This window comes from Rhincodon typus, chromosome 5, assembly GCF_021869965.1.
Source record: "Rhincodon typus isolate 14 chromosome 5, sRhiTyp1.1, whole genome shotgun sequence".
Lineage (NCBI taxonomy): Eukaryota > Metazoa > Chordata > Chondrichthyes > Orectolobiformes > Rhincodontidae > Rhincodon > Rhincodon typus.
Genome location: NC_063336.1, coordinates 5,598,597 through 5,625,462, shown reverse-complemented (window position 1 = coordinate 5,625,462; position 26,866 = coordinate 5,598,597). Strand labels below are relative to the sequence as shown.

The 26,866-nt window shown below is 40.1% G+C and overlaps 1 protein-coding gene across 2 annotated transcripts in view; it reads left to right on the top strand.

Annotated features, from left to right (window-relative positions):
* The window catches only part of LOC109914051 (inactive tyrosine-protein kinase 7-like), a 208,010-nt gene extending 183,007 nt beyond the window's left edge, over window positions 1–25,003 (top strand). Inside the window, exons 17-20 of one of the 2 annotated variants that reach the window (XR_007262104.1) lie at window positions 4,564–4,644; window positions 8,655–8,806; window positions 10,714–11,036; window positions 13,353–13,535. Coding sequence is in view for 1 of the 2 variants with exons in the window: in XM_048596950.1 (XP_048452907.1) it covers window positions 4,564–4,644; window positions 8,655–8,806; window positions 13,353–13,531; window positions 23,679–23,839 (573 nt within the window). In the remaining variant the exon portion in view is untranslated. Of the gene's footprint in view, window positions 1–4,563; window positions 4,645–8,654; window positions 8,807–10,713; window positions 11,037–13,352; window positions 13,536–23,678 lie in introns of those variants that run through there. The other variant, XM_048596950.1, reaches the window with a different exon arrangement.
* Window positions 25,004–26,866: the final 1,863 nt, after the last annotated feature.

Sequence of the window (26,866 nt, the reverse complement as noted above, 5' to 3'; positions counted from 1 at the left end):
TCAGCCTCTCTGCTCCTATGATGCTGCTTGGCCTGCTGTGTTCATCCAGCCCTGCACCTTGTTGTAAGGTTTTGGAGTAGATTTGTCAGCCATGATTGAATGGCGGAGCAGACTCGATGGGCCGAATGGCCTAATTTCTGCTCCTATTTCTTATGGTCTTATAATGATGGAAAATCTTCAGTCCAGATTTCAAATTCAATGGGACACAGGAGCCCTGATATTTGGAACTTGTATCGGGTTTTCAAGTTACTTCACTGAGCGAGAGCAGTTTTAACTGGTTTTGTTTTTATGTTTGACTTTCACGTCTGAGCGAGAGCTGAGTCCTGTTACAAGTTTCTTCAACGACTCTATTCAAATCTATGAAAATCCATACCAACCTCAGTCCAGAGGTTGTTGCTACAAAACAAACAAAACCATTCCAAAAGTTTTCCCAATCTGTTTGTCCAGCATTTAAGAGCCAGAAAATTACTTGAAAGCTTTTATTGGATTCATTCTCAAAATATTACTTTTTTTCTTGTAAGTAATAGATAATCAACTGTTCTGTTTTGACGTTTTGACTTTAGTTTATAAAAAATCACTCGATAGAGCTTCTTCAACTCAGAAAAGTTAAAAGGGTTCCATTTTCCAGTTTCACATATTCTATCAATAAAAACTAAATCCTTAACACTGTTGAGTTTGTAGACTGATGCATTAGTTTGAATTTTATAGGATTTCCCAATTTGTGGAAAGGTTCCATCAGATTGGAAGATAGTGAATGTGACTTCTCTAATCAACAAAGGAGGAAGTTAGAAAATGGTACTACAGACCAATAAGCTTAACATTTGTCATAGGAAACAGTAATCTGTTTAAAAGGTTATAATGGAGCACTAAAAAGCTTGCAATCAGGCAGAGTCAGCATGTTTTTATGGAAGGGAAATTATGTTAACTAATTTATTGGAGCCCTTTAAGGATGTAACAGACATCATGGACAAAGGGGAACCTGTAGATGTGTTGTACTTGATTTTCGGAGGGCATTTGACAGAATGCCACAAAATATTACTGCCTTTTTAACAATTCAGTGTGGGAGGGAAGAGTGGAATTTTAACAGGTTAGCATGAATAAGAGAATTGGATGTTCAACAGAAAGCAGAGAATAGGCATAAATGGATTATTTGCAGTTGGCAAGATGTGATTGAGTGTTAAAGGCCAGTTTGGGTCCTCCATTATTTACAATTTATCTCAATGACTTGGATGAAAGGACCAAAATGTATGGTAGCTAAGTTTGCTGAAATCACAAAGTAGACAATAACACATAAAAACAGAAATTGCTGAGGAGAGAAAACAGTTTTTGTTTCAAGTCCTTGACAATGGTGAGCAATGGTCAACTTTTTTTAGAAAATAACTCAGGACTCAGATATCCCATTGAGGAAGAAGGGCTCTAGGAAGGGTATAAGCCAACATGGTTAACCAGGGAAGTTGAGGGAAGTATCAAATTGAAGGAACAAACATAAAATGTGGCAAAGACTAGTAGTAAATCAGAGGATTGGGGAAGTTTTCAAAACCAACAAAAGATGCCACCCCAAAAGATGTGGCACAGTGGTTAACACTGCTGTCTTATAGTGCCAAGGACGTGGGTCTGGGTGGGATGCTGTTTGGAGGGTTGGTGCAGACTCAGTAGGCTGAATGGCTTCTTTATTTGCTACAGGGAATCTATGATCATAAAAATAAGGGAGAAAATAAACTGTGAAGGTAAACTAGCAAGAAACCTAAAAATAGACAGCACTTCTTCTGCTACGTACAAAGGAAAAGAGAGGCATCAGTGAACATTGTGCTCTTAGAGCGTGAAGCTGGCGAAATGATGGGGAAAGCCAGGAAATGGCAGAGGAGTTGAACTAATACTTTGCATCCATTTTCACAGCGGGGGATACTTATGGCATTCCAAACACACCAAATAACATAGTGATGAAAGAAGGGGAGGTAGTAAATGTGCTATCATTAGAGGAAAAGTGATAGAGAAATTAATAGGGCTAAAGGCTGGTAGGTCCTCTGAATCTAATGGGTTACATCCTAGTATTTTAAAGGAAGTAGTACAGAGAAGGTGGATGCTCTAGTCATGATCTTCCATGAATCCTTAGATTCTGGAAACATTTCAGAGGATTATAAAACTGCCAATTTAATGCCATTATTCAAAAGTGAAGAAGACAAAAACAGATAAACTCAAGCTTCATGTCTATTGTTAAGAAAATTGAGCTATTATAAAGGATATAATTACAAAGCATTTAGAAATGCATAGCTTAGAAATGTAGAGTTAACATGGCTTCCTGAAGAGGAAATCTTGCCTGACAAATAATTGCAGTTCTTTGAGGAGGTAGCAAGCAGAGTAGATAAAGAGAACCAGTATATATTTGGACTTCCAAAATCATTCAATAAGGTACTGCACATCAGACTACTGAATAAGATAAGGTCCCATTGTGTTGGGGTAATATATTAACGTGGATAGAGGTTTAGCTAACTAATAGAAGGCAGAGTTGAGACAAAAGGATCATTCTCCGATTGGTAACCTATACCTAACTGAGTGCCGCAGGGATTATGCTAGGGCCACAACTATTTCAATTTTTTTTAGGACTTGGATGGCAGAAGTGAATGTACTACCGTAGCCAAATTTGCAGATAATAAAAAAATAGGTGGGAAGGCAAGGAAAGAATGAAACAAGGAGCCAACAGGAGGATATAGACAAGTTATGTGAGTGGGCAAAAACCTGATGTATGGAATATAATGCGGGAAAATGTCAGGTTATGCACTAGACATAAGAAAAAATGTGCTGAATGTTATTTAAATTGGCAAAGACTGTAGAATGCTACAGACCAGAGGGATTTGGGGGGCTTTATCATGAATCAAAATAAGCTAGCATCCAAGTTCAAGGGATAATAAGGAAAGCAAATGGACTGTTGGCCTTCATTTCAAAGGGAATGGACTATAATCATAGTGAAGTTTTGCTAAAACAATACAAAAGACTAGTCAGACCACAGCTAGAATACTGTGAACAATTTTGGTCCCCTTATAGGAAGGATGTCATTAAACTGGAAAGAGTTCAGAAAACATTTACAAGGATGTTACTGAGACTGGAGGGTTTGAGTTATGAGGAGAGACTGGGACTTTTTTCCCTGAAATAAAGGAGGTTGAGGAATGTCCTTCTGAGGTTTATAAAATCATGAGAGGCATAGATAAAGTGAATAGCCAAGGTCTTTTCCCCAGGTTAGGGGAGTCCAAAACTAGACAGCATAGGTTTAAAGTGAGAGGGGAACGATTTAAAAGGGACCTGAGAGGCAAGTATTTTACACGTAGGGTGGGCCGTATATGGAACAGACTGCCAGAAGCAGTCGTAGAGGCAGGTACGATTACAACATTTAAAAGACATTAGGACGGGTACATGAATAGGAAAGGTTTAGATGTATATGGGCGTAATGCAAGCAAATGGAATGAGTTTAGTTTGAGAAATCTGGTTGGCACAGATGAGTTGGACCAAAGGGTTGGTTTCCTAGCTGTCTGAGTCTGTGAATGATATTTTGGCATTGGAGCATGTCAAGAGAAGGTTCACTGGTCTCATGCCAGTTATGGAATGTATTTCTTATGAGAGGTTGAGTAAGTTGCGTTTGTACACATTGGAGTTTAGGAAAATGAAAGGAGCCCTTATTGAAATATTTAAAATTCTTGGGGCTTGACAGGGTAGATGCAGAGTGGTTGTTTCCTTTGTAGGAGAGCCTAGAACCAGAGGGCATAATCTCAGAGTAAGGAGCCACTAATTTAAGACAGATGGTGAATCTGTGGAATTCCTTGTCACAGGGCTGTTAAGGCTGGGTCTTTAAGCATTCAAGGCTAAAAAGGATGGAATTTTTAATCGGTAAGGTAATTGAGGATTAAGGGGAGAAGGAAGGAAAATGGAGTTCAGGATTGTTAAATTAGCCATGATGTCATTGAAAGGCCATTTGGACTTGATCAACCAAATAGCCTATTTCTGCTCTTGTGTTTTATGGCCTCCACTCCTGCTACCACCATACACCATCTGATCCCGCCCTCTGTCTTCCTTTAACTTTCTCTGCCTCTGTCTCCACCTCTGGCACAGCCCATCTCCACCCTCGTCTCCCTCGACTCTCCCTCTGCCCATGCTCCCTACCCCTCTAGGCCTGTCTAACTCAATTTTAGCTGTTTACCCCCTTGCCCCTCTCCACAGTCCTCATGCCCCTCATCCCTCTACCTTCTGTTTTCCCCTCTACCCCTCTCATTCCCTGAACTGTTACTATTTTAAACAAAACTCTTAAACATTTAACCACTGAACTGACTGGTTGTTTTATATGCCAACAGTAACGCTAAACTGTTTGTAGGGTAGGCCGGAAACGTCAGCCTTTCTGCTCCTATGATGCTGCTTGGCCTGCTGTGTTCATCCAGCCCAGCATCTTGTTGTCTAGGGTTTATTATACTTTGTGAGGGTATCTCATACTCTCCTGTTTTGACGTTTGGTGACAGTGTCCTGAAGATCCACACTCTAGCAGTGCTGAACATTTCAATTGCACAATTTTTCTTTCAGGGAGATCTGAAACAGTTCCTGCGTATTGCAAAAGGCAAAGAAGAAAAGATTAAATCTCAACCATTAAATACAAAACAGAAGGTAAGGAACTAAGAATTCTTCTATATTTTTAAATCATCTGAAGTATCATTTGAAAAATCAGTTTATTGTTTTGGGAATGGAGCCATTTGGAGAGAGCTACATTTCCATATATAGTCACAACATATACATATATAGGATCCTGAAGCCAGACGGATAAGCGCTCTAGAGACACCACTAAGTCTGTGTTGTACTGTGATCTTACAAAGTTTGGAAGGAAACCATGATAGTGTCACTTTTTGTACTTACTGAAATCCTGATGTAACTTCTTCAGAATGTGATATGCATTGATGAATAATCTAGTGATTGTTGAGCTCAGAAATTTTTTCATCCCTCTCCCCTTGACTTTTGATAATATATGGTTCCCTTCAGCCCTCTGGGATCTTGCTCAGCTGCTTATTTTTCACACAGCATCCAAGATTGCAGGCTTTAGTCACCGATTGATTATGGAAATGGCTACTGCTAAGCTCAATTCCATGCTCACTTGACACCACTACACAGTTGCCCTTCCAGCATGTTGAAGGACAGCAATTGGAAGTAGGAATCTGTGCTGATTCCTCTGCCCAGACCACTTAAACTGCCTCAACACAGATCTTAGAATTGAATGCAAAATCCTCTAGTCTGTAACAAAGCACTTGACAGGAACATTATAACACAAAGTATGACATTGCAACACAAGATTTTAGGGAGTTTTCAAGTAATTCCAGACCTCTTATTGCTTAGACAGCTGAAAGCATGGCAGCCAATGATGGAGCAATTTAAATCAAATTGATTGAGGCAAAAAATAGAAGAGCACAGGATTCTGAGGGTTGTGGAACTCAAGGAGGTTAACAGAGGTGGAGAGTGTTGGGACTGTGGTGGGATTTTAGGAATGAAAATTTTAAAATCCAGATATTTCTTGACTGGTCAGTGCATGAAGGTCAGTAATCACACACGTGATAGAGAAACAAGACTTGCTGTGAGCTAAGCCACAAGAGGTTTGGATAATTTCAAGCTTTTGGAGGGGAGATAATGTATTGGAATTGTCAAGTTAGGTAAGAAAAAGGAAATGTGCTGAGATGTTACATAGGTGATCTTAGTAATAGTATGAATATGTACAATACCTGACAAAGTTGCTGACAATATTCCGAGAGTAACCATGGTGTATTGATCTCTTCTTGATTCCCTTTGATGTGTAAACTTTTTGACACAGTTGACTGCAACCTTGCTCAATCATCCCTACCTCTGATCCAGTTCAATGACACTACGGTCACTTGTACTTCACCTATCCAACTGTAGCAAAGCATGTGTAGCAATGATTTTCTTTTTCTCCCCTACACAACTGCTCCAGAAAAATCTAAGCATCAGTGCTTTCTCTTCCTATATCTGCTCCTTTGCACTTCTGTGAAACCCACCCATTAGTACTTCTACCCGTGTCCGTTTGCTACTGAAATCCTAATTCATACTCTTGTCACTACAAGGTTTGACTTTTCCAGTGCTTTCCTATTTTTCACACTCCACAGTCCAGAAATTTCAAGTAATCTAGAACTCAGTCGCCTTCATCCAATTCCACACCAATTCCCACATCCCCATTGCCTATCACTGTTGTCATATGTTGGCTCCCAATGCCTCAGACTTAAAATGTTCATCATGTTTCAGTTCATTTATAGTCTCTCACTTCCCTCTCTCTCTAGAACTGTTCCTTGAACCACACTGCCTCCCTCATTTTATTGTTTTTCTGACCCAGTGTTTTATAAGCCCTGTCTCCAACCCTACCTCTGTCATTACCTTTGCCTATCAAGGTTAGCTGTACCTGCTTGGTTTAATTTCTAGTTCTGGAATTCTTTTCTGGAACTACTCCATCCCTGTCCTCCTTCCATCTTTCTTTGACTAAACTTTTAATTTGAGTAATTTTAATTTTAGTACCACCTCCTTGTAGTTTAAGGTTTTTCTTTTTGTAGGGCTCACTTGTGGATCAAAAAGAGGATTTACTCATGGACGCAGAGCTTGTTTGAAAGTATGAAAAGAATACTTTGCATTGGTCTTCACCAAGAAACACTGCCCAGATCATGGTGAAAGGGGGTTAATTATAAGATACTTGAAACACTTCACTTAAAATTGAGAAGGATGTGGTTTTAGATAGACTTACTGTCCTTGGTAAGTCAACAGAGCAGATGAGCTGCATCAAAGGATATTGAAGCAAGTAGGGGTGAAGAACTTGCCATAATTTTCAATCTTGCTTAGATTCAAGGGCTGTGCCAGAATACTGAAGATTTGCAGTAATTACACCCTTATTCAAAGAAGGATGTAAAGATAAGCCTAGCAAATAAGATTGTCAGTTTAACTTCACGAATGGAGATGCTTTAAAAAAATCATTTTGGGACAAAATTAATAGTCATTCGGACAAATGCAGGTTAATCGAGAAAGGGCAGCATGCAGGCCGTTCAAAACTAAATGGCATAGGTTTAAGGTGAGGAGGAAATATTTAAAAGAGATCTGAGGGGCAACATTTTTCACACAGAGGGTGGTGTATATATGAAACAAGCTGCCAGAGGAAGTGATAGAGGCGGGTACGATTACAACAGCTACATAAGTAAGAGAGGTTTAGAAATCTATGGGCCAAATGCAGGCAAATGGGACTTGTTTAGTTCGGGAAACTGGTCAGCATAGTCAAGTTGGACCGAATGGTCTGTTTCCATGCTGTATGACACTGAGAAGTCAATCTGACTAACTTGCCAGAGATTTTTTTTTAAAGGATTTAAGATAGAGGATTGATGTGGTGTATACGAAACATTCTTCCTTCTAAGCTGTGTGACCATGTGATGCTCTATATATGCCAATTGGTGTACTTTTGAATGGTTTCCGCTACTGGAATGTAATGTGTGCAGAGCTCAGATATCCACACAGCAGCAAAACAAATTAGAGGGAATGTTGAAATGGACTTCCAGAGAGTATTTGATACAGTCCCACACAATCGACCCATGAATGAAGTTTTAGCTCATGGAAATAAAGGTACAGTACCAATACGCAACTAGCTGAGCAAATAATGAAAAGTAATGGCTAATGGATGTTTTTGGGACTGGAGGAAAATTTGTAGTGGAGCTCCCTAGAGGTCAGTGTTGGGACCATTGCATTTCCTGATATATATCCATGACCTAGAACTTGGCATACGTTACATAGATGATACAAACCTTGGAAGTATTGTGAACTGGGAGGAGGATCGTGTGAAGCTTCAAAAGGACACGGACATGTTTGTAGAATGGGCAAACAACTGGCAGATAAAATTTTAATGCAGATAATTGTAAAGTGATACATTTTGGTTGGAACAATGCAGAGAGGCATTATGAAATATTGGGCATAATTCTAAAGGGAGTAGAGGAACCTGGGAGTTTATGTATTGAAATCGTTGAAGGTGGCAGGACAGATTGAAAAAGTGGTTAATAAAACTTTCGGGATTGGATTTATAAATAGGGACATAGAGTACAAAGACTAAGAAATTAAGATAAACCTTTACAGACCACTGGCTTTACCTCAACCGGAGTATTGCCAGTATCTCCAATTCTGGAGACCACACTTAAGAAAGGATATGAAGGCATTACAGAGAATTCGGGGGGAAAAAATAATTCATGAGAAGGGGTCTAGGGATGGAAACTTTAGTTACACAGATTGGAGAAATTGGTATTGTTCTTCGAGAAGAAAAAATTCAGTGGCATTTGATAGAGGTATTCAAAATTGAGGAGCTCGGAGTGAGTATTTAGGAAGATGCTATTCCCATTGTTGGAAGGATTGAGAAGAAGAGGACAAAGGTATAAGGTGATTGTTAATTTTGCCAAAAATGATATGAAGGTTTTTTTGTGCAGCAAGTAATTAGGATCAGGAATGCACTGCCTATGAGTGAAGTAGAGGCAGGTTCAATCATGATTTTCAAGTGCGATTTAGATAATTACCCGAAAAGAAAATCAGGATTATGGGAAAAGATGGGCTGGATGACCTGTGCTGTAACTGCTTTGTGATTCCATGATTTTCTTTCCTAGGTGGGTATTTGCACACAGGTAGCCCTGGGAATGGAATACCTGTCAAACCATCGCTTTGTACATAAGGACTTGGCTGCTCGGAATTGCTTGATCAGTGCCCAAAGACAGGTCAAAGTGGCAGCACTTGGGCTGCGCAAGGATGTCTATAACAGGTGGGTTAAATAGCTTGTCCCAGTGATGGATTCACACTTTTGTTCATCGCTGTGACAACACTTTCAATGAGATTATCCTTCCACAAATATTAATGTCAAGAATTACAAAATTCCCATAACTCACCTAGAGTGCACCTTTTTTTTTTTTTTACAACCATGTTCACGGGATATGGCATTGCTCATATTTATTTATTGATATCCCTAATTGCTCAGAGGGTAGTTAAGAGCCAACCTCGTTGCTGTGGGTCTGGAATCACATGTAGGCCAAACCAGATAAAGGTGGCAGAGTTTCTTCCCTGAAGGACTGTTAATTCCAGGTTTTTAATTGAATTCCAAGTCCATCATCTGGCATGGGTGGGATTCGAACCTGGAACCCCAGATCTCTACTAGGCTCTCTGAATTAATAATGTAGCACGAATACCACTAGGCAATTTGCCTCCCTTCATTACATGAAAAGTAATTAAATGTAGGGTCATTTAGACTGTCCAATGTTACAGATATAAGCCAATTGATTGCTGAGATCCCTAAACTTGATTAAATTGCTTCTGTTTCTTATTGCAACCGAAAAGGCACTCATCCATACCCTGGAAATAAATCAAATGTAAAAATTTGGAACAAGAGGTCCATCCCTAATTGCTTCAAGAATGTAGTAGGTCATCTTAAACTTCTGCAGTTCTGTGATAGTGACCATGCTCTCTCAATGGAATTCCAGAAAATTGATCAGCACTTTTGATTCCCTTACTTGAGAAGAGATGTAGTTGTATTGAAGGCAGTTCAGAGGTGATTCACTAGATTGAATTTGGAGATGAGGGTCTTACCTTTTGAAGAGAGATTAAGCAGTTTAGGCATTTACTCTTTGGAGTTTAGAAGAAGGAGAGGATCTGTAATTGAGGTATATAAGATAATAAAGGCAATTGACAAAGTAAGCATAGAAAGTTTCCTCATGTGGGGCAACCTGGATGAAAGGTCATTGTTTTAGGTTAAGGGCTAACGTAAGAGATTTAAAACAGATGAAGAAACATCGCTTCTCTCAAAGAATCATAAATCTGTGAAATTCACTATCCAAGAGTGTGCTAGATGCCGGGACATTGAGTAAATTTAAGAAGAATATTTTATATTAATAACGGATTGAAGGGTTACGGAGACCAGGGCAAGAAAGTGGAGTTGAGGCCAATATGGGATGAGCCATGACTATGTTAAATGGCAGAGCAGGCTCAGAGCTGAATTGGCTACTTCCTGCTCCTAGTTCTTAGGTTCTTAGGTAGTATTGAAAGATTAGCAATATACGTCCATGTTAGATGGTTGGAAACTTGGAGGTGATGGTATTCCCACAATATTACTCGTGTAGCAGATGAAATGGCTTTCTCCACACTGCAAGAAATCTTATTGCTTCATCAGGGTGTCTCAAATTGCTTTGCAGTTAAAAGATTTTTTTTTTGCAACGTCAGTATCTGTTTTGTAGGCTTTGTAATTGTCTTGTGCAATGCAAAAGAAATGAATAACCAAATTAATTATATTTTTGTATTATATTGGTTGAGGGGAAGAATTTTGGCCATCATAAGGAGAACTCCCATTCCTCTTCCATTCCTTTTGTGAGATGTGTGCATCACTCGCAAGGCCCGCATTTGTTGCCCACGCTGAATTACTGTTGAACTAAGTGGCTTGCCACACCATTTCAGAAGATAAATAAGAATCAACCACATAGCTTTGGATCTAGAGTCTCATGTAGGCCAGATCGTGTAAGGATTTCAGGTTACCTTCCCTCAAGGACATTAGTGAACCGATTTTTTGGTTTTGTTTTTTTTCATAGTGACAGCTTCATGGTCTAGCTTTCAATTCCATGTTTTATTTATTAAATTTAAATTCCACTAACTGTCAAGGTGAAATTTGAAAATCTATATCCCCAGAGCTTTAACTTGGATCTATGGACTACTAGTGACATTTGCTATGCTGCCATCTGCCTAGAGCCATGGGATATTGTACATCGATCCAAACAGACAAATAAGTCATCATGTGCTGTATCACTTGACGAAACTTATGATAATGTAGAACTGAAGTTCAGCCTAGATTATGTGCTAAATTCCTGGAGGAGGACTTGAACCCACTACCTTCATGCTCAGAGGGGAGTACAACGACTGAAATAAACCGATGCACACTTTTCCAGGCACCCACAAAGAATTATTCTGAGACTTGTTCTGTGGCTGCAATGATTTCTGATAGTTGGGTAAAGGTAAAAACTTTTATCAACAAGTCAGTCGTATTTATAATGAAGTTGTATTGACAGTTGATTTTCAAGTGATAATATGTTAATATATTGTGCTGGGCGAAACTGATCATAATGTCACATCACTAATGGAAAACCACAGAAACCCTCTGTCAGCCCTTTTAGATGATGGCTATGTAATTAATTTAACAGGTTAACTTCCACCGAGGGAACCTTTTGATAGGAAATATGATGCTAGAAGTTGTGAATACATTTCCTGCAGCAGAATTACAATTCCATCTACTAATTTTTTGGCAAAGAGCATATTTCATATTAATTTGAAATAATGCTTGACTTTTTAAAACTACATATCCAAATGTAACTGTTTGTTAAAATTTCTGATACCTTCTTTACAAATAACTGTAAATAGAGCAGCTATATTCAGTGCAGCTAGCATGAGAACCATATTAGGATATACTGGTTAAGGAATATTGTGACTTCTGCTTGAGATAGAGGTTTTCAATCCATTTTAGGCTTCATTTGGGTGGACTGATTTTACAACTTGGACCTGTTGTGAGTTCAAAACTTTGATTTTTATATTTTTTTCCCTTGATGCATTGCTCATTTTGAATGTAGTGAATTTAGCTACATTTGGATGCCAGATGAAATGTTTTGTTAGAGAGATTGATATTGATGAGCTAAGCGGCCTTTTAAAAATCCCTAACTTGTATCATGCAAAACTATAGTCCAGTTTGCTGAACTTCTTTTGCTGGAGGAAAAGCATATTACTTAGAGTGTGGTTAGGATCTGGAATATAGTATTTTTAAAAATTTATTCACAGGATGTGCATGTTGCTGGCTAGCCCACTATTTATTGTCCATCCCTAGTTTCCTTCAAGAAGACTCTGATGTGTCCTTATGGTGTAGTTACACCTCCAGCATTCTGGTGTAGAGAATGATCATGATGTTAGGAAGGGAGTTCCAGGATTTTGACCCGGCGACCGTGAAAGAATGCCAACATAGGTCCTAGTCAGGCTGGTGAATTGCTTGGAGAACCCGTTCTTCTAGATAGAAGTTGTAGATTTGAAAGGTGCTGCCTAAGGAGCTTAAGTGAATTATTCCGATGCATCTTGTAAATGGTAGCTAAAATAACCACTATGATTCGGTGATGAATGTTAAAAGTGTGATCAAGTGCCAGGCAAGCTGGCCTTATTGTCCTAGATGCTTTCAAGCTTCTTGAATGCAGCTCTAATGACACTCACCCAAGCAAGTGGGAAGTATTCTGACTTGTGGCTTGTAGGTGGTAAACAGACTTTGGGAGTTAGGAGGCATGTTACTCAGGACATTGGTGAGGCCTCTTCATGAGTACTGTGTACAGTTCTGGTCACCCTGCTATAGGAAGGATATTATTGAGTTGGAGATGGCTTAGAAGAGATTTACGAGGATGTTGCCGGGAGTGGAAAGTTTGAGTTATAAAGGTAGGCTGGGACTTCTTTCACCGGAGCATAGGAAGTTGAGGGGTGACCTTATAGAGGTTTATAAAATCATGAGGGCCATAGATAAAGATGAATCTTTTCCTTAGAGGGGGTCAGTTCAAAACTAGGGGGCATATCTTTAAGGTGACAGAAGATTTCAAAAGGACACGGGCAAATTTTTTTACGCAGAGAGTGGTTCATGTGCAGAATGAACTGCCAGAGGAAGTGGTGCATGTAGGTACAGTTACGACATTTAAAAGACATTTGGATATGTACTTAAATAGGAAAGGTTTGGAGGGAAATGGGCCAAACGCAGGCAAATGGAATTAATTTGATTGGGGAATATGGTCATTCTAGACTAGTTGGACCAAAGGGTCTGATTCCATGCTCTGTGATTGTACGACCTGCAGTTATAGCCACTCAATTCAATGGCCAGTCTATTTCAGTTTTGGTCAATTGGAATCCTGCAAAATGTTGATAGTGGGAGGTTTGGTGATGGTAATGCCATTGAATGTCGAGGGACGATGATTAGATTCTCTTGTTGGAGGTGGTCATTACCTGGTACTTGTGTGGTGCAAATGTTACTTGCCATTTGTCAGCCCAAAACCTGGATATTGTCCAAGTCTTAGTGCATTTGGACATGGACTTCAGTTGATGTCAACAGTCCTATGCCACTGTTTGGGGGAAGAGCAGTGCTGCTATGGTTAATGTTCTTCCTTCATATAATTTTCCCAATTCTTTGTTACTTGTGCACATAACTAAATACAAAGTCCAACAAATGAAGTGCTTTGAGATTGACGGAAACTTTATAACAACAAGTTTAATTATCAAAAAATACTTGCTTTAATCTTCTACTTTTTATTCACTAGTGAGTATTACCATTTCCATCAAGCATGGATTCCACTCCGTTGGATGCCTGCTGAGGCCATATTTGAGGATGATTTCTCCACAAAATCAGACGTATGGTCCTTTGGCGTGCTGATGTGGGAGGTATTTTCCCAAGGGGAATTGCCTTTTTTCAAACTCGGTGATGACGAAGTATTGACAGGTATTGAAGTTGGTTTTATTATTCCTGTACTTCTGTAGATCTGAAACTGATACTAATTTAGAACATAAGAAACTGTTTTTATCCATATTGGCTATTCTGACTTGAGGCCTGTGTAAATTAATGATAACTTGAATTCAAGTTTCATGCGTATGTATAACATGATCTGTATTTGGCACTAAATATAGAAACCTGAAAATCTAAAGTTTGACTGGGCCAATTATAGCTGGTAGAGAGGAATTTTTTTTTTTAAATTCACGCATGGGATGAGGGCATCACTAGCTAGGCCAGTATTTATTGGTTATCCTGGATGGCCTGGGGGCAGTTCAGAGTCAACCGCATTGCTGTGGGTCTGGAGTCACATTGTAGGCCAGACCAGGTAAGAACGGCAGTCTCCTTCCCTAAAGCACTTAAGTGAACCAGATGGGCTTTTACTACAATCGATAATGGATTCATGGTCATCATTAGACACTTAATTCCGGATTTTTTATTGATTTCAAATTCCCCATCTGCCCTGGCAGGATTTGTACCCAGGTCTCCAGAACTTGGATCTCCGGATTAACAATCCATTGTTGCCTCCCCTACTCCCTTCTGAGTCCAAGCAGAAAATGAGGTGCTGTTCTTCCAGCATGCAGCTTCTCTGTAGCACTGTAGCAAACCTGAGGCAGAGATATTGGCCAGGGAACACAGTGGTGTGTTGAAGTGGCAGGTGACTGGAAGCTCAGGGTCATTTTTGTGGACAGAATGTAGGTGTTCTGCAAAATGATTGCCCAGTCTGCACTTTGTCTCCCCAATGTAGAGGAGACCACGTTGTGAGCAGCGAATACAGCAGATTAGATTGAGTGAAGTGCAGGTAAATCACTGCTTCATCTGAAAGGTGTGTTTGGGATCTTGGATAGTGAGGAGGGAGATAGTAAACAGGCAGGTTTTAAACCTTCTGTGATTGCAAGGAAAGGTGCCTTGGGAGTGGAAGAGGAGTGGACCAGGAGACGCAGAAGCAAAATCCTATCGGAAGGCTGACAAAGGAGGGGAGGGAAATAGTGTCTGGAAGTGGCAGAAATGGCAGCTCATGAATCTTTTGATGTGGATGTTAGTGGGTGGTGGATGAGGACGAGGGGGACCCTATTGCTGTTAATAGAACATAGAACAGTACAGCACAATACAGGCCCTTCAGTGCCGAACTTTTTCCCTAAACCTAAGGTCTATCTAACCTCCACCCCTACCTTATACTATCTTCCATATGCCTATCTAATAGCCGCTTTAATGCCGCTAATGAGGCCGACTCCACTACCCTCTCGGGCAATGCATTCCACGCCTCGACGACTCTCTGAGTAAAGAACCTACCTCTGACGTCTCCCCTATATCTACCTGCACTCACTTTAAAACTATACCCCCTCATAATAGCTACCTCCACCCTAGGAAAAAGTCTCTGGCTATCCACTCTATCTATACCTCTGATCATTTTGTACACCTCTATCGAGTCACCTCTCATCCTTTGTCGTTCTAAAGAGAAAAGCCCTAGCTCTCTCAACCTTTCCTCGTAAGACCTTCCCTCCATTCCAGGCAACATGCTGGTAAATCTCCTCTGCACCTTTTCCAATGCTTCCACATCTTTCCTGTAATGAGGCAATCAGAACTGGACACAATACTCTAGATGTGGCCGAACCAGGGTTTTGTATAGCTGGAGCATAACTTCACGGCTCTTGAACTTAAGCCCTCTATTAATGAAAACTGTTTTGGGAGGAAAAACGGGGTGACAGATTTGCTTCCTGAAAATCCATTAGTAAATCAGGTGTTTGTTTTTTGTAACAAGCGACTAGCTTTTTGATCAGGCTTTATTAATTGAGTCTAAATTCCACCACTTGTCATCGTGGAATTTGAGACCCTCTCCTCGGAGGTTTGCACGGGCCTCTTGCGCTGTAAATTTTTGGTTGAGAGTTTTCTACAACTCTGCTTTTATGTCTGTTATTTCTTGGTGACTCATGCTCGACACAGTATCCAACAAACTGTCTGACTGGAATGGCATGCTGTTTGATTATTCCTTCCCAACCTGTAGTCACTGATTGTTATTCAGTGTCTTCTTAAATTTATTTATCTGTACTAATTGAACATATTTAGTGTCAACCCATTACTGAAATTAAAACAAAAAAATATGCATGAAGTACTCATCAAGTCAGGCAGCATCTGTGGAGAGAAACAGTTAACACTTTAGGTCGATGGCCTCTTAACAGAAATGAAAGTAAACAGATATGTAAGAGTTATTAATTTGGCTGCATTTGTGACTAATGCAACCACTAGGTGGCTGACTGTACACACATGCATAAATTTGAAGTGTGCTTTTAAACATGCATCCAGCAGCAAAGCACCATTTATCAAACAAATCACCTATTACCAGGTGTGATGCAAAATAACTTCAATAAGGGAATCCAGTCAACATGAATAGCTATTAATTCCTGGTAAAATCTATAGACAAAAAATCCTTGTGTCACTCAGCATCATACTGGCTGACAGATGATGTAACAATGCCATGGAACACCAAACAGTGATATAACCTTAAATCAATAATCTTAATATTTGCAAATCTAAATACTAATACATCACTTTGGCTTTCTGTTCTTTATCAGTCAGCACGACTACTGTTACAATCAGCTGATGCTAATGCTAGATAAGTCAGATCCGAATGAAACCTACCTAATGTGTTTAATTTTTCAGATGGTTACCATGGTGGCTAGTTACTGAAGCGTATTCACACAAGGCTGTTGATGTTCTTTATCACCACAAGTGTATTACACAAAAGCAAAATGAAGCTGTATATAAAATATTTAGAAACGTCTTAACACAAGCAGCGAAACAAAGTTTCAACTGGTTTCCCAAAACAATCGTTTTACAAATACTCAACTCCAGAGAAATATTGCTCCTATCTCAATTCCCCAATTTCTTACTTAATCGACTCTTCCCAGTTTTTTTTCCTTGGACTGTTGAGACAATTTTATGATTCCTTTCTAGCCTACAGGCATGAACCTTCAACAGTTCTTATGGCATAAACTGTTTCAGTTCTGACAATATAAAAGCCTCCATGCAAGCTTTACTGCATTGGAAGTTCTACAGACTAAAGACACTTTGAACATCATGCCATTCTCTGCCTTTTTGCCATACCCTTACACATTGTTTCAACGTAAATAGTCATCTTATATCTTCTTGAATGTCTCAATTGAACTTGCCTCCACCACAATTCTAGGTAATGCATTCTAGACTCAAACAATCATTGTCTGAAAGGGTTTTTCTCACAACGTATTTGCTTCTTTAAATCAGTGCCATCTCCTTTCTAAGATAACAAGGTGTAGAGCTGGATGAACACAGCAGGCCAAGCAGCATCAGAGGAGCAGGAAAGCTGACGTTTCGGGTCGAGACCCTTCTTCAGAAATGGGGGAGGGGAAGGGGATTCTGAAATCTTTTTATGAGGAGAAACAGTTTATGTAAAGTATCCAGCCCCTTGTAATTTTGAAAATTCCTAGCAGATTTCCTTCTCAACTACTTCTCTCCATGTAGAAAATGTGTGTGGAAAAATACCCACTAATTATCTAATAATGGGCTTCCACCAAGTATTAAAAATGCTACATGCAACTGTGCAGATGGTCAAGGCAGGCATTTTTGAATAGTGCCACCCTATCCACTTGGAGACACACTCTGTGTTTAAACCAGTGGACATGGGCAGTGGGCAAGAATAAGAAAAAAGGGTGGAGCTGGGGGAGATTAAAAATCAAAAATTTGATTATGTAACAATGAAGGGAGTGATAATGGAAATAATAAAGAAGCAGAGGTTGTGTACAAGTAACGTATGAATTGCTACATAAGGAATACTACCCAAGTTCCACTAGGGACAAAGAAAGAAACATAACACAGTCTACCCTACCGAGCAAAACTAAAAACAGGAGAAGAGAAAACCACATGGAACAAGTTGGAGGCAGAAGTTGTGATGTTCAAGTTGTTGAATTTGATGTGGAGTCTGGAAGGCTGGTGAGTGCTGAATCTATAAAGATAGGACATTATTTCTCGAGCTTGCTTTGAGCTTCACCAGAAGATGCTAGCGGGCCAAAGACAGGTCAGCAAGGGAACAAGGTGGAAAATTAAAATAAGCAACTGGACACTGAACTTCTATCTAGTTTTAAATACCTGAAACTGCTTTGACAGGATGTGGGAAACTTTAATTCAGCACTTTTTTTGGAATAAAGCACTTCTGAAAATGCAGTGAATTATGAGCCACTAGACGATACTTTTTGCTGGTTTCTCCTTCAATACTTGCAGCAAGCTGGATAGAGTAGATTGGGAGAAGCTGTCACTCTTTAAAATAACTAGAACCAGAGGGCATAGATTTAAAGTAATGGGTAAAAGAAGCAAGGATGATGTGACAAATAAACTTTTTCACTCAGTGAGCAGTTAGGGCATAGAATGTACTGGCTGGGAAATGTGAGGGAGGCAGGTTCAATTGAGGCATTCAAAAAGGCATTGGATGATTATTTGGATAGAAATAATGCGTAAGAGTATGGGGAGAAAGCAATAGATTGGTACTAAGTAATGATCATCATTTGAGTAGCCATTGTGAGCATGATGGGACCGAATGGCGTCCTTCTGCACCAGAAGAATTCTGTGATCCCACTATCCTTTAATATTCCTCCCAGTGCACATGATATTGTTGATGCTTGTGAGAGCTCACCTTTTTTTGCCTTAGATATTGTTGCGGGTCATTGGAGAAATGTGGAGGAAATCATGCCCTGCTATTCCTAGAGTCATCACAAACGTTAAATATTTTAAAAAGTATGCAGAATTCGCCAATTTACTTGACTTTCAGATCCAGGTTGACGGAAAGCACAGACAGGATTTCTGTATTTAATAATAATTACTATTTATAACAAAAATATAGACTCTAGCTACAAGTAAACAATTTTGAACTGTTGACATATAACATTATTTAAAACTCTAACCCCCTTATAAACTCCCCCGTTCCCACAGACATGAAAAAAAAAAATGGGCGTTGGGAAAAACTGGAAGAGTTGTTCAGTTGGTCCCTGTTCACAGGGTTGCTGAGATGATCCTTGCGCTGAGATGATCCTTGCGCTGAGATGAGCACTGCTTCCTGGTCTTTGTTTCTGGATGCTTTTGCATGTTTGCAGGAGGCACAGGGTGACTGGTTCGCCTTTCTAAAAGGTTTCTGAGCTTTTAATCAAAAATTAGTTTACAACAATTACTGAAAGAAAAAGTAAATTGGTTTTGTTCAGGCTTAGTGCTTTTTTTTAAACTGCAGAGAACTGAGATAGATCTCCTCAGGCGCATAAGCTGATAGCTTCTTCTTATCTTGTTTATATGCCAAAGCTGTTTACTGAGAACCAATTACATAGTTGCTAACAAGCAGAAGGCCTTTGTCATTGATAACTAGTCACTAGTCCACTTCAACTACTTGCTGCCAGCTGAGACTTTATTTGTACTCAGCACTTGGCTTCAGTATGCAAATCCATTACTTAAACCAGCAGCTGTGTAAACATTACTTGTAGTGAGTGTTAGTTTATTTGCTTTTAAAACTTCAGCAAGCCTTCAACAGTCTTTTTAAAACAATCCTTTTCCCTTTTACTGACAATTAAAGATAACTGAAAAGACGGTCTTTACAATATTTTCCCCGATTTTTGCGCATTGAAGGTTTTGCTTATTAAAATGTACTGAAGAGTACATTTGAAGCATAGTTGCTGCTAAAAAACATTAACTGGAAACAGCAACAACATACTGGCATTGGAATTTCCTTTGGCTCAGTATAAGTGTATCATCAATACAAATGTACATATGGCACAAAGATAGGTAGACGGATAGGTAATGTTGAGGAGGCAGGGTGGCTGCAATAGTTAGTCTAGGACAATGGTCAAAGAAGTGGCAGATGATGAGGTTACGTATTATGGTAAGAAGAATAGAGGCATAGACTATTCCCTAAATGGGGAAAGGCTTTGGAAATCTGAAGCACAAGGGACTTGGGAATCCTAGTTCAGGATTCTCTTGAGGTTACGATGGATGTTCACTTGGCAGTTAGGAAGGCAAATGTAATGTTAGCATTTGTTTCAATAGGGCTGGAAAATAAGAGCAGACATGTATTTGCTAAGGCTGTACAAGGCTCTGGTCAGACCTCATTTGGAATATTGAGCAATTTTGAGCCTTTATCTAAGAAAGGATGTGCTAGCCTTGGAGGGGGTCCAAAGCAGGTTTACAAGAATGATCCCAGGGATGAAGAGCTTGTCACATGAGTGGTTGAAGACTGGGACTGCACTCGAGGCCTGAATAGAATGAATGCGGAGAAGATGTTTCTACTATTAGGAGAGACACAGCCTCAGAAGGAAGGCACGACCCTTTAGAAATGAGATGAGAAGGAATTTCTTCAGCCAAAGGGTTGTGAATCTGTGGAACTCATTGCTGCAGAAGGCTATGGAAGCCAAGGCTGTTAGTCTGTTTAAGACAGAGGTTGCTAGGTTGTTGATTAGTTGATTAGTAAACATTTTATACAGAGAAGGTAGGACAATGGGATTGAGTAACATGATCAAATGGCGGAGAAAACTTGACGGGCTAAATGGCCCATCCTAGTGTGGTACTGAACCATACTAATAAAGGAAGGCCTAATTTTGAAATAGCAAGAACTGCAGATGCTGGAGTCAGAGACAACATGTTATGGAGCTGGAGGAACACACAGGTCAGCCAGCCTTGATGCTGCCTGGCCTGCTGTGTTCCTCCACGGCATAATTTTAGTCTGCTTTACTAAACTCGTTGCAAGTAGGAGTGCTACAGTTAGACTCTGTTTCCTTAGGCTGTTGAGCATAAAGATTTTTCCAACAATTGTCACTTCACGTCAATGTCCAATGGTGTATATGTGTACACAGACAAATGAGGGAAGGATTGGTACCATTCTGAGTAGCCAGAAGACCTTTCTCTTTCTCTTCTCACCTCACCAACTAATTCAATTTAAAAACTAATCTGTTTAAGGCACAAGTACTCAAGATGTAATCCCTTCCTCTAAGCTACAGATTGTGCTGTAGGACTCTACGACACTGAGACAGGCCCTTCAGCCCAAACTGGCTTGTGTTGACCAAAATGTTCATCCATGCTAACCCCATTTCCCTGTACTTGACCCATATCCTTCTAAACCTTTACTATCCATGTATTCATCCAAATGCCTTTCAAATATTGTTAATGTACCCACTGTAACCACTTCTGCTGGCAGTTCATTCCATATACGTACCACCCTCTGTGTTTAAAAAAAAAATAATTTCCCTGAGGTTCCCATGTATTCTTTCCCTTCTTACCTTAAACTGATGCCCTCCAGTCCTCAATTTCCCAACCTTGGGAAAAAGACTGAGTGCATTCACTCAATCCATGCCTCTCATGATCGTATACACTACAATAAGATCTCCCCTCAGTCTCCTACGCTGTAAAGAAAAAGGTGCAACCTTGTCCAACCTTTCCCAATAACTCACTGTAACTTGAATCCTGGCAACATCTTTGTAAATTTCTCTGCACTCCTTCCAATTTAACAATATCCTTTCGATAGCAAGGTGACCAAAACTGAATATAATAATCCAAGTGCAACCTCACCAACATCCTGTACAACTGCAGCATAACTTTCCAACCTCTATACTCAATGCCCTGACTGATGAAGGCCAGTGAACCAAAAGCCTCCTTCATTGCCCTGTCTACCTGTGACTCCACTTTCAAAGAACTGTGCACCTGAACTCCAAGGTCTCTCTCCTTAAGGTCCTACCATTCACCATGAAACTCCCAGCTGGATTTGACTTTCCAAAATGCAACACCTCACACTTGTCTTTATTAAACTTCATTTGCCATTTCTCCGCCTACTTTCCCAACTGATCAAGATCCTGCTGCAATTTCTGATAACCTTTCTCACTGTTCACCTATTTTAGTGTCATCCGCAACCTTACTAAACAGGCCTTGTACATTCTCATTCAAATCATAGATAACAAACAGCAGGGGCCCAGCAACAACCCCTGAGGCACATCACACAAGCACCTCCAGTACGACGAGTATTCTTCCAGTATTACTCTCTGCTTCCTCCCATCAAGCCAATAGAGTATCCAGTTTGCCAGTGCTCCCTGGATTCCATGCTATCTAACCTTCTAGCGAAACCTACCATGTGGAACCTTATCAAAGGCTTTACTCAAATCCATAAAGACTACGTCTACCATCCTGCCCTCATCAACCTTCGTAGTCACTTCCTCAAAGAACTGTAACAGATTTGGGAGACATGATGTCCCATGCACGCAGCTATGCTGACTACTAATCAAACCCTGTCTTTCCAAATGTATGTATATCTTATCCCTCAGAATCTTCTCAGGCAACTTACCTATCACAGATGTCAGGCTTACTGGTCTAGAGTTCCCAGGTTTTTCTTTGCAGCCCTTCTTGAGTAAGGGCACACCACTCACTACCCTCCAGTCTTCCGGGACCTCACCCAAAGCTAACCATGATGCAAATATATCAGCCAAGGCCCCTGCGATTTCTTCTCTAGCCTCTTGCAGGGTTCGCGGATATATCTGGTCAGGACCAGGAGATTTATCCACTTTTATACATTCTAATACTTCCAACACCGTCTTTATTGTGATATGGGCTGATCCCAAGATATTGCCACGAAGTTCCCCAATTCCCAAGTCTTCAGTTCTTTTTCCGCAGTAAACACAGAGGACCTCGCCCATCTCCTGCAGTTCCACACATACACGTCTGCTTTGGTCCTTGAGGGCTTCTATTCTCTTTTTCCTTTAAAATACAAAGAATCTCTTTGGATTCACCCTGATCTTCTCCTCCAAAGCTATCCCGTGTCCCCTTTTTGCCCTCCTGATTTCCTCCTTCAGTAAACTCCTGTACCCTCTATATACTTCCAGGGATTCCCTTGATCCCAGCTGCCTCTAGCTGAGCCATGTCTCTTCCTTTTTTCTGGTCAAAGCCTCAATATCTCTTGTCATCCAGGGTTCCCTTCTCCTACCAATTTTGCCCTTCACCCTCACAGGAACATATAGACCTTGAACTCCTGGCTATCACACTTTTAAGGGCTTCCCACTTGCTGGAGGTCCCTTTCCCTGCAAACAAACTACTCGAATCAACCCCTGCAAGCTCCTGTCTAATTCCATCAAAATTCACCTTGCTCCAATTTAGGACTTGAACCTGTGGACCAGTTTTGTCCCTCTCCATAACTACTTTAAAATTAATAGAACTATGGTCACTGGTCACCTCAGTCACCTGTCCTGCCCTATTTCCCAAGAGCAGGTTGAGTTTTGCCCCTCTCCGAGCAGGACCCTCTATGCTGCTTGAGGAAACTTTCCTGAGCACATTTAACAAACTCCACCCCATCTAAATCCTCAACACTATGGCTGTCCCAGTCTATGTTAGGAAAATTAAAATCCCCCAATATGACAACCCTATTGCTCCTGCAAGTCTCCCCATTTGTTCCTCTAATTCCCGTTGACTGTTTGGGGACCTATAGTACAACCCCAATAATGTCACCATTCCCTTTTGATGTCTTAGCTCCACCCATAATGCCTGACTGGGTGATCCCTCAGTTATTTCATCTCTGACTACTGCTGTGATACTCCCCTTCATCAAAAATACAACTCCCTTCTTTCCTCCATTTCTGTCCTGCCTAAAGCACCGTACCCTGGCACATTAAGCTGCCAGTTCTGTCCCTCCCTTAACCATGTTTCTGTAATGGCTATAATATCCCAGTCCCATGTATCCACGCCCTGAGTTAGATGGCCTTACCTGTCAGCCCTCTTGCATTGAAATAGATGCAATTTAATCCAACAGGAATTCCTCACTCCCTGTCATGTTCCAGCCTGACCTGTCTCTTCAGCTTGCTGTTTCTGATGACTGTATCTCCTTCCAGCCTTGCACTTGCCTCCCTGCTGTTGAGGATCCCAGCCCCTGCCAATCTAGTTTAAACTCTCCCTGGTAGCACTCACAAATCTGCCTGCCAGGATATTGGTCCCCCTCCCGACTGAGATGACAAATCTGATTGTTGGGAGCTTGTACTACCTCTCACATCTTCAATATGTCATAGGGTAGCGGAAGAAATGAGGATAAACTTAAAGATTAACCAGTTTTTATTTTGCAGGCATACAAAACAATCAAATCAAACTTTCTGCACCTGAGGGCTGTCCATCTAAACTCTACAAACTGATGCAACATTGCTGGGCAGCAAGCCCCAAGGACCGCCCATCTTTCAGTGAGATTGCTAACATACTGGGTGAAATTCCTGCTGACAGCAAAGTCTGATGGCAATTAATGACTGTTACCAAAATCATGCACTGTGTTCAACAAGAAGATATCAACGTCACATCGAGGGCTTGTCTGCTTGCTACGTCTCCTAATGTTTATTGTAACTTTTTTGCTTTTATTATTTCATCCAAGGAATCAAATATTCTAGTGACTATTTTCTATCAAAAATTCTAGTGACCTTTTGATTAATTTCTAAAGAGTGCAGTTCTCAAGGCCTTTTATCCATTACTGTTATTGTGCATGTTTTTATGCCATGGAAGATTTTTTTCTCTCAAGTGCACAAGTTGGGATACTTGCCTCCATCCCATTGGAAAGGCTTTGTTAGGTGGCAAGTGACAGTACAGATTGCTGAGCATGTTGATGAAGAGCAATAAATTATGGTCACTTCACCATCCCAGCCTCCCCATCCCCCAGCTGCTCATGTGGAAAATAGTACTTGCTTCTCGTGCATCACTGCGTAGAAGGAATTTGCTTCATCAAACTGTTCATGTCAAAAAGTAAAAGATCAAGCACAATCAATCTCTGCAATATAATCATGTTGAAAGAGAATAATATGTACAGAGAAGCTGCAGGCACTTTGAAAGGACCACAGCCTGTTGCTGGATGGTACATGATCTCAGGATGCCTCCACGCCTGGAGCTTGTACATACTGTAGAAAATCACAGTACTAACATTAACAACATTACTTGATATAGAAGAAGCTGGAGAAACCCGTCTATTTATTCAAGAGTTTCTCAATTACTTGTCTTTCCAAATGGTACTGTTTATTTGCCTCCTTAAAAGAAAAGTTTATTTTATGTATGTTAACCTTTAAACATATCTTTACAAGCAAAAACTATAACTAATGCCATTGGTTAAACTTGTGTTGCGTATAGGCAAGTCTGTATTGAACCAAGTGCCTGGTGTATGAAGGAATTGTTATCAGTTTTCAATACTGTAATGGAATGCAAGATTCTTTTTATAATTCTTTTAAGAAACTTTTTTTTTTATATAAAGCTTTTCAGTTTTTTTTAAGTGCGGGGGAAAAATACCTTGGCTAAAATGTTAGTTTTCTAATTTGCGTAAAAGTTAGACATTTAGTTCATATTTGACTTGTATGGTTGGTTTTATATCAGTAATTTCTACATGCTGCTGTCAATAAAATTCTCACTTTTTTAGGTATTTATTTTATGTGTATCAATAGATATCTATGATTTAATTCTTGCATAAGTCACAATAAGGAGACAAATGAGGTGAGGAGGATAGGTATGACCTTGTGTAATATCAGTGTGTCTCTGGATAAGTGCTTGTCATGGCTATGTGCAGTGTGGGTCAGAAGAGAAACTGGACACAGCATTACGATATTTGCATCAAAAACTTGTGTTTACATAACATCATTCATGACTGCATTATATCCCAAAGTGCCTGGCAGCCATTTTAATACTTCAAGAGTAGTCACTATTGTAATAAAGAAAACGTGAGCAGCCAGTTTGAGCACAGCAAGCTTCTACAAGCTGCAACATGATAATCTGTTGTAGAGATGTTTATCAGTTAGACCATGGAAGAGAAGCTGAATGTAGTCCAGTGTGATATGTCACTGGGCATATCCGTCTGTCATAGAGAAGATGGTCTTGTCCAAAAGGAAGAAATAAGACAAAAAGCATTGCATCTTTTAACAAACACAGATTTGTCACAACATGCTTTACAGATGTGCTTTTGAAGTGTAGTTACTGGAAGAAACATGACTGCCAATTTCCTCCATCGTACAGCAATCTGAGAATCACCTGATGTTTATATGATGAATATTAGCCACGATACTATCTGCTCATCTGCAGTAAAATGCAAAATATCATCTGCATCCTCCTAAAGGGCAAATGGAACCTCCGTTTAATTTCTTAGCTTGAAGGCAACACCTGTGACAGTTAAAAGCTCCTTTCAGAAATTGGGAGGAGTGTACAGCAAGTCAGTATGACTATGAAGTAGACTGGGAAGAGAGAATCTACATGAGAAGAACAAGCAACAGGAGATAAAAACTTGCAGAAGATAGTCGGTTAAACTGTTTTTAGTTGTCAGAGCAAAAGTGTGATGCCACAGGAAAACAGGTTGGTGATTGGTGAGTATTTATTCCCTGTCTCTTGATTAGCCAGCTGGTTTAAATCTGGAGACAGTATTAAAGCTGAAGAGTATAGTTAGAAAACTCACTTCTAAAGTATTTAACATCCTATTTAATTAAACAGAATAGAGATGACTGAGCAAGTGACGTGTTGCAGCTGTAGTATTTGGATGTGCTGGTAGATTTTTTTGATTTAACTGATTTTTCTAATCAACCTGTTCAGATATGTTATTAATTACACACCTCTGCCGCAGTTCTGAGGAAGGGTCATCGGACCTGAAACCTTAACTCTGATTTCTCTTCACATATGTTGCCAGACCTGCTGAACTTTTCCAGCAATTCTGTGTTTGTGCTGAGGTTTAGGATCTCTCTTCTGGGCTGGAGTGGGAGGGGAAGGAGCCAATTGTCATGGTCCAATTACGTACCAATGATATAAGTAGAACTAAGAATAAGGTTTTGCAGAGGAATTAAGAATGGCTTGGGTCTAAATTAAAAAGCAGAATTACACCAGTAATGATCTCAGCATTACTACCTGAGTCAAGTGGCAGTTAGTGTAGGATGAAGATATTAGGTAAATTATGTGGCTGAAACGTTGGTGTGGGAGAAATGGTTCTGATTCATGGGATACTGGCACCGATACTGGAGGAATTGAGAGCTGTTCCATTGAGACAAGCTTGATTTGGAATTTGAACAATACTAGAACAAATGTTCTGGTGAGTCTTAAAATTAGTGTTATAGCTAGGGCTTTTAACCAGTTAGGGTGGGGGAAGGGTTCAGTAGTAGAGCTGCAGGTTAGTGAAGAGGTGAACAATAATCAAGGTGTGACATGAAGGGGCAGAAAATATAAGCAGAAGAGTGCAGCAGAAATTGAAGTAATAATGGTAAAATATCAAAGCTTAAAAGTCTTCTTTATCTTTTTCATTTTTTGTTGT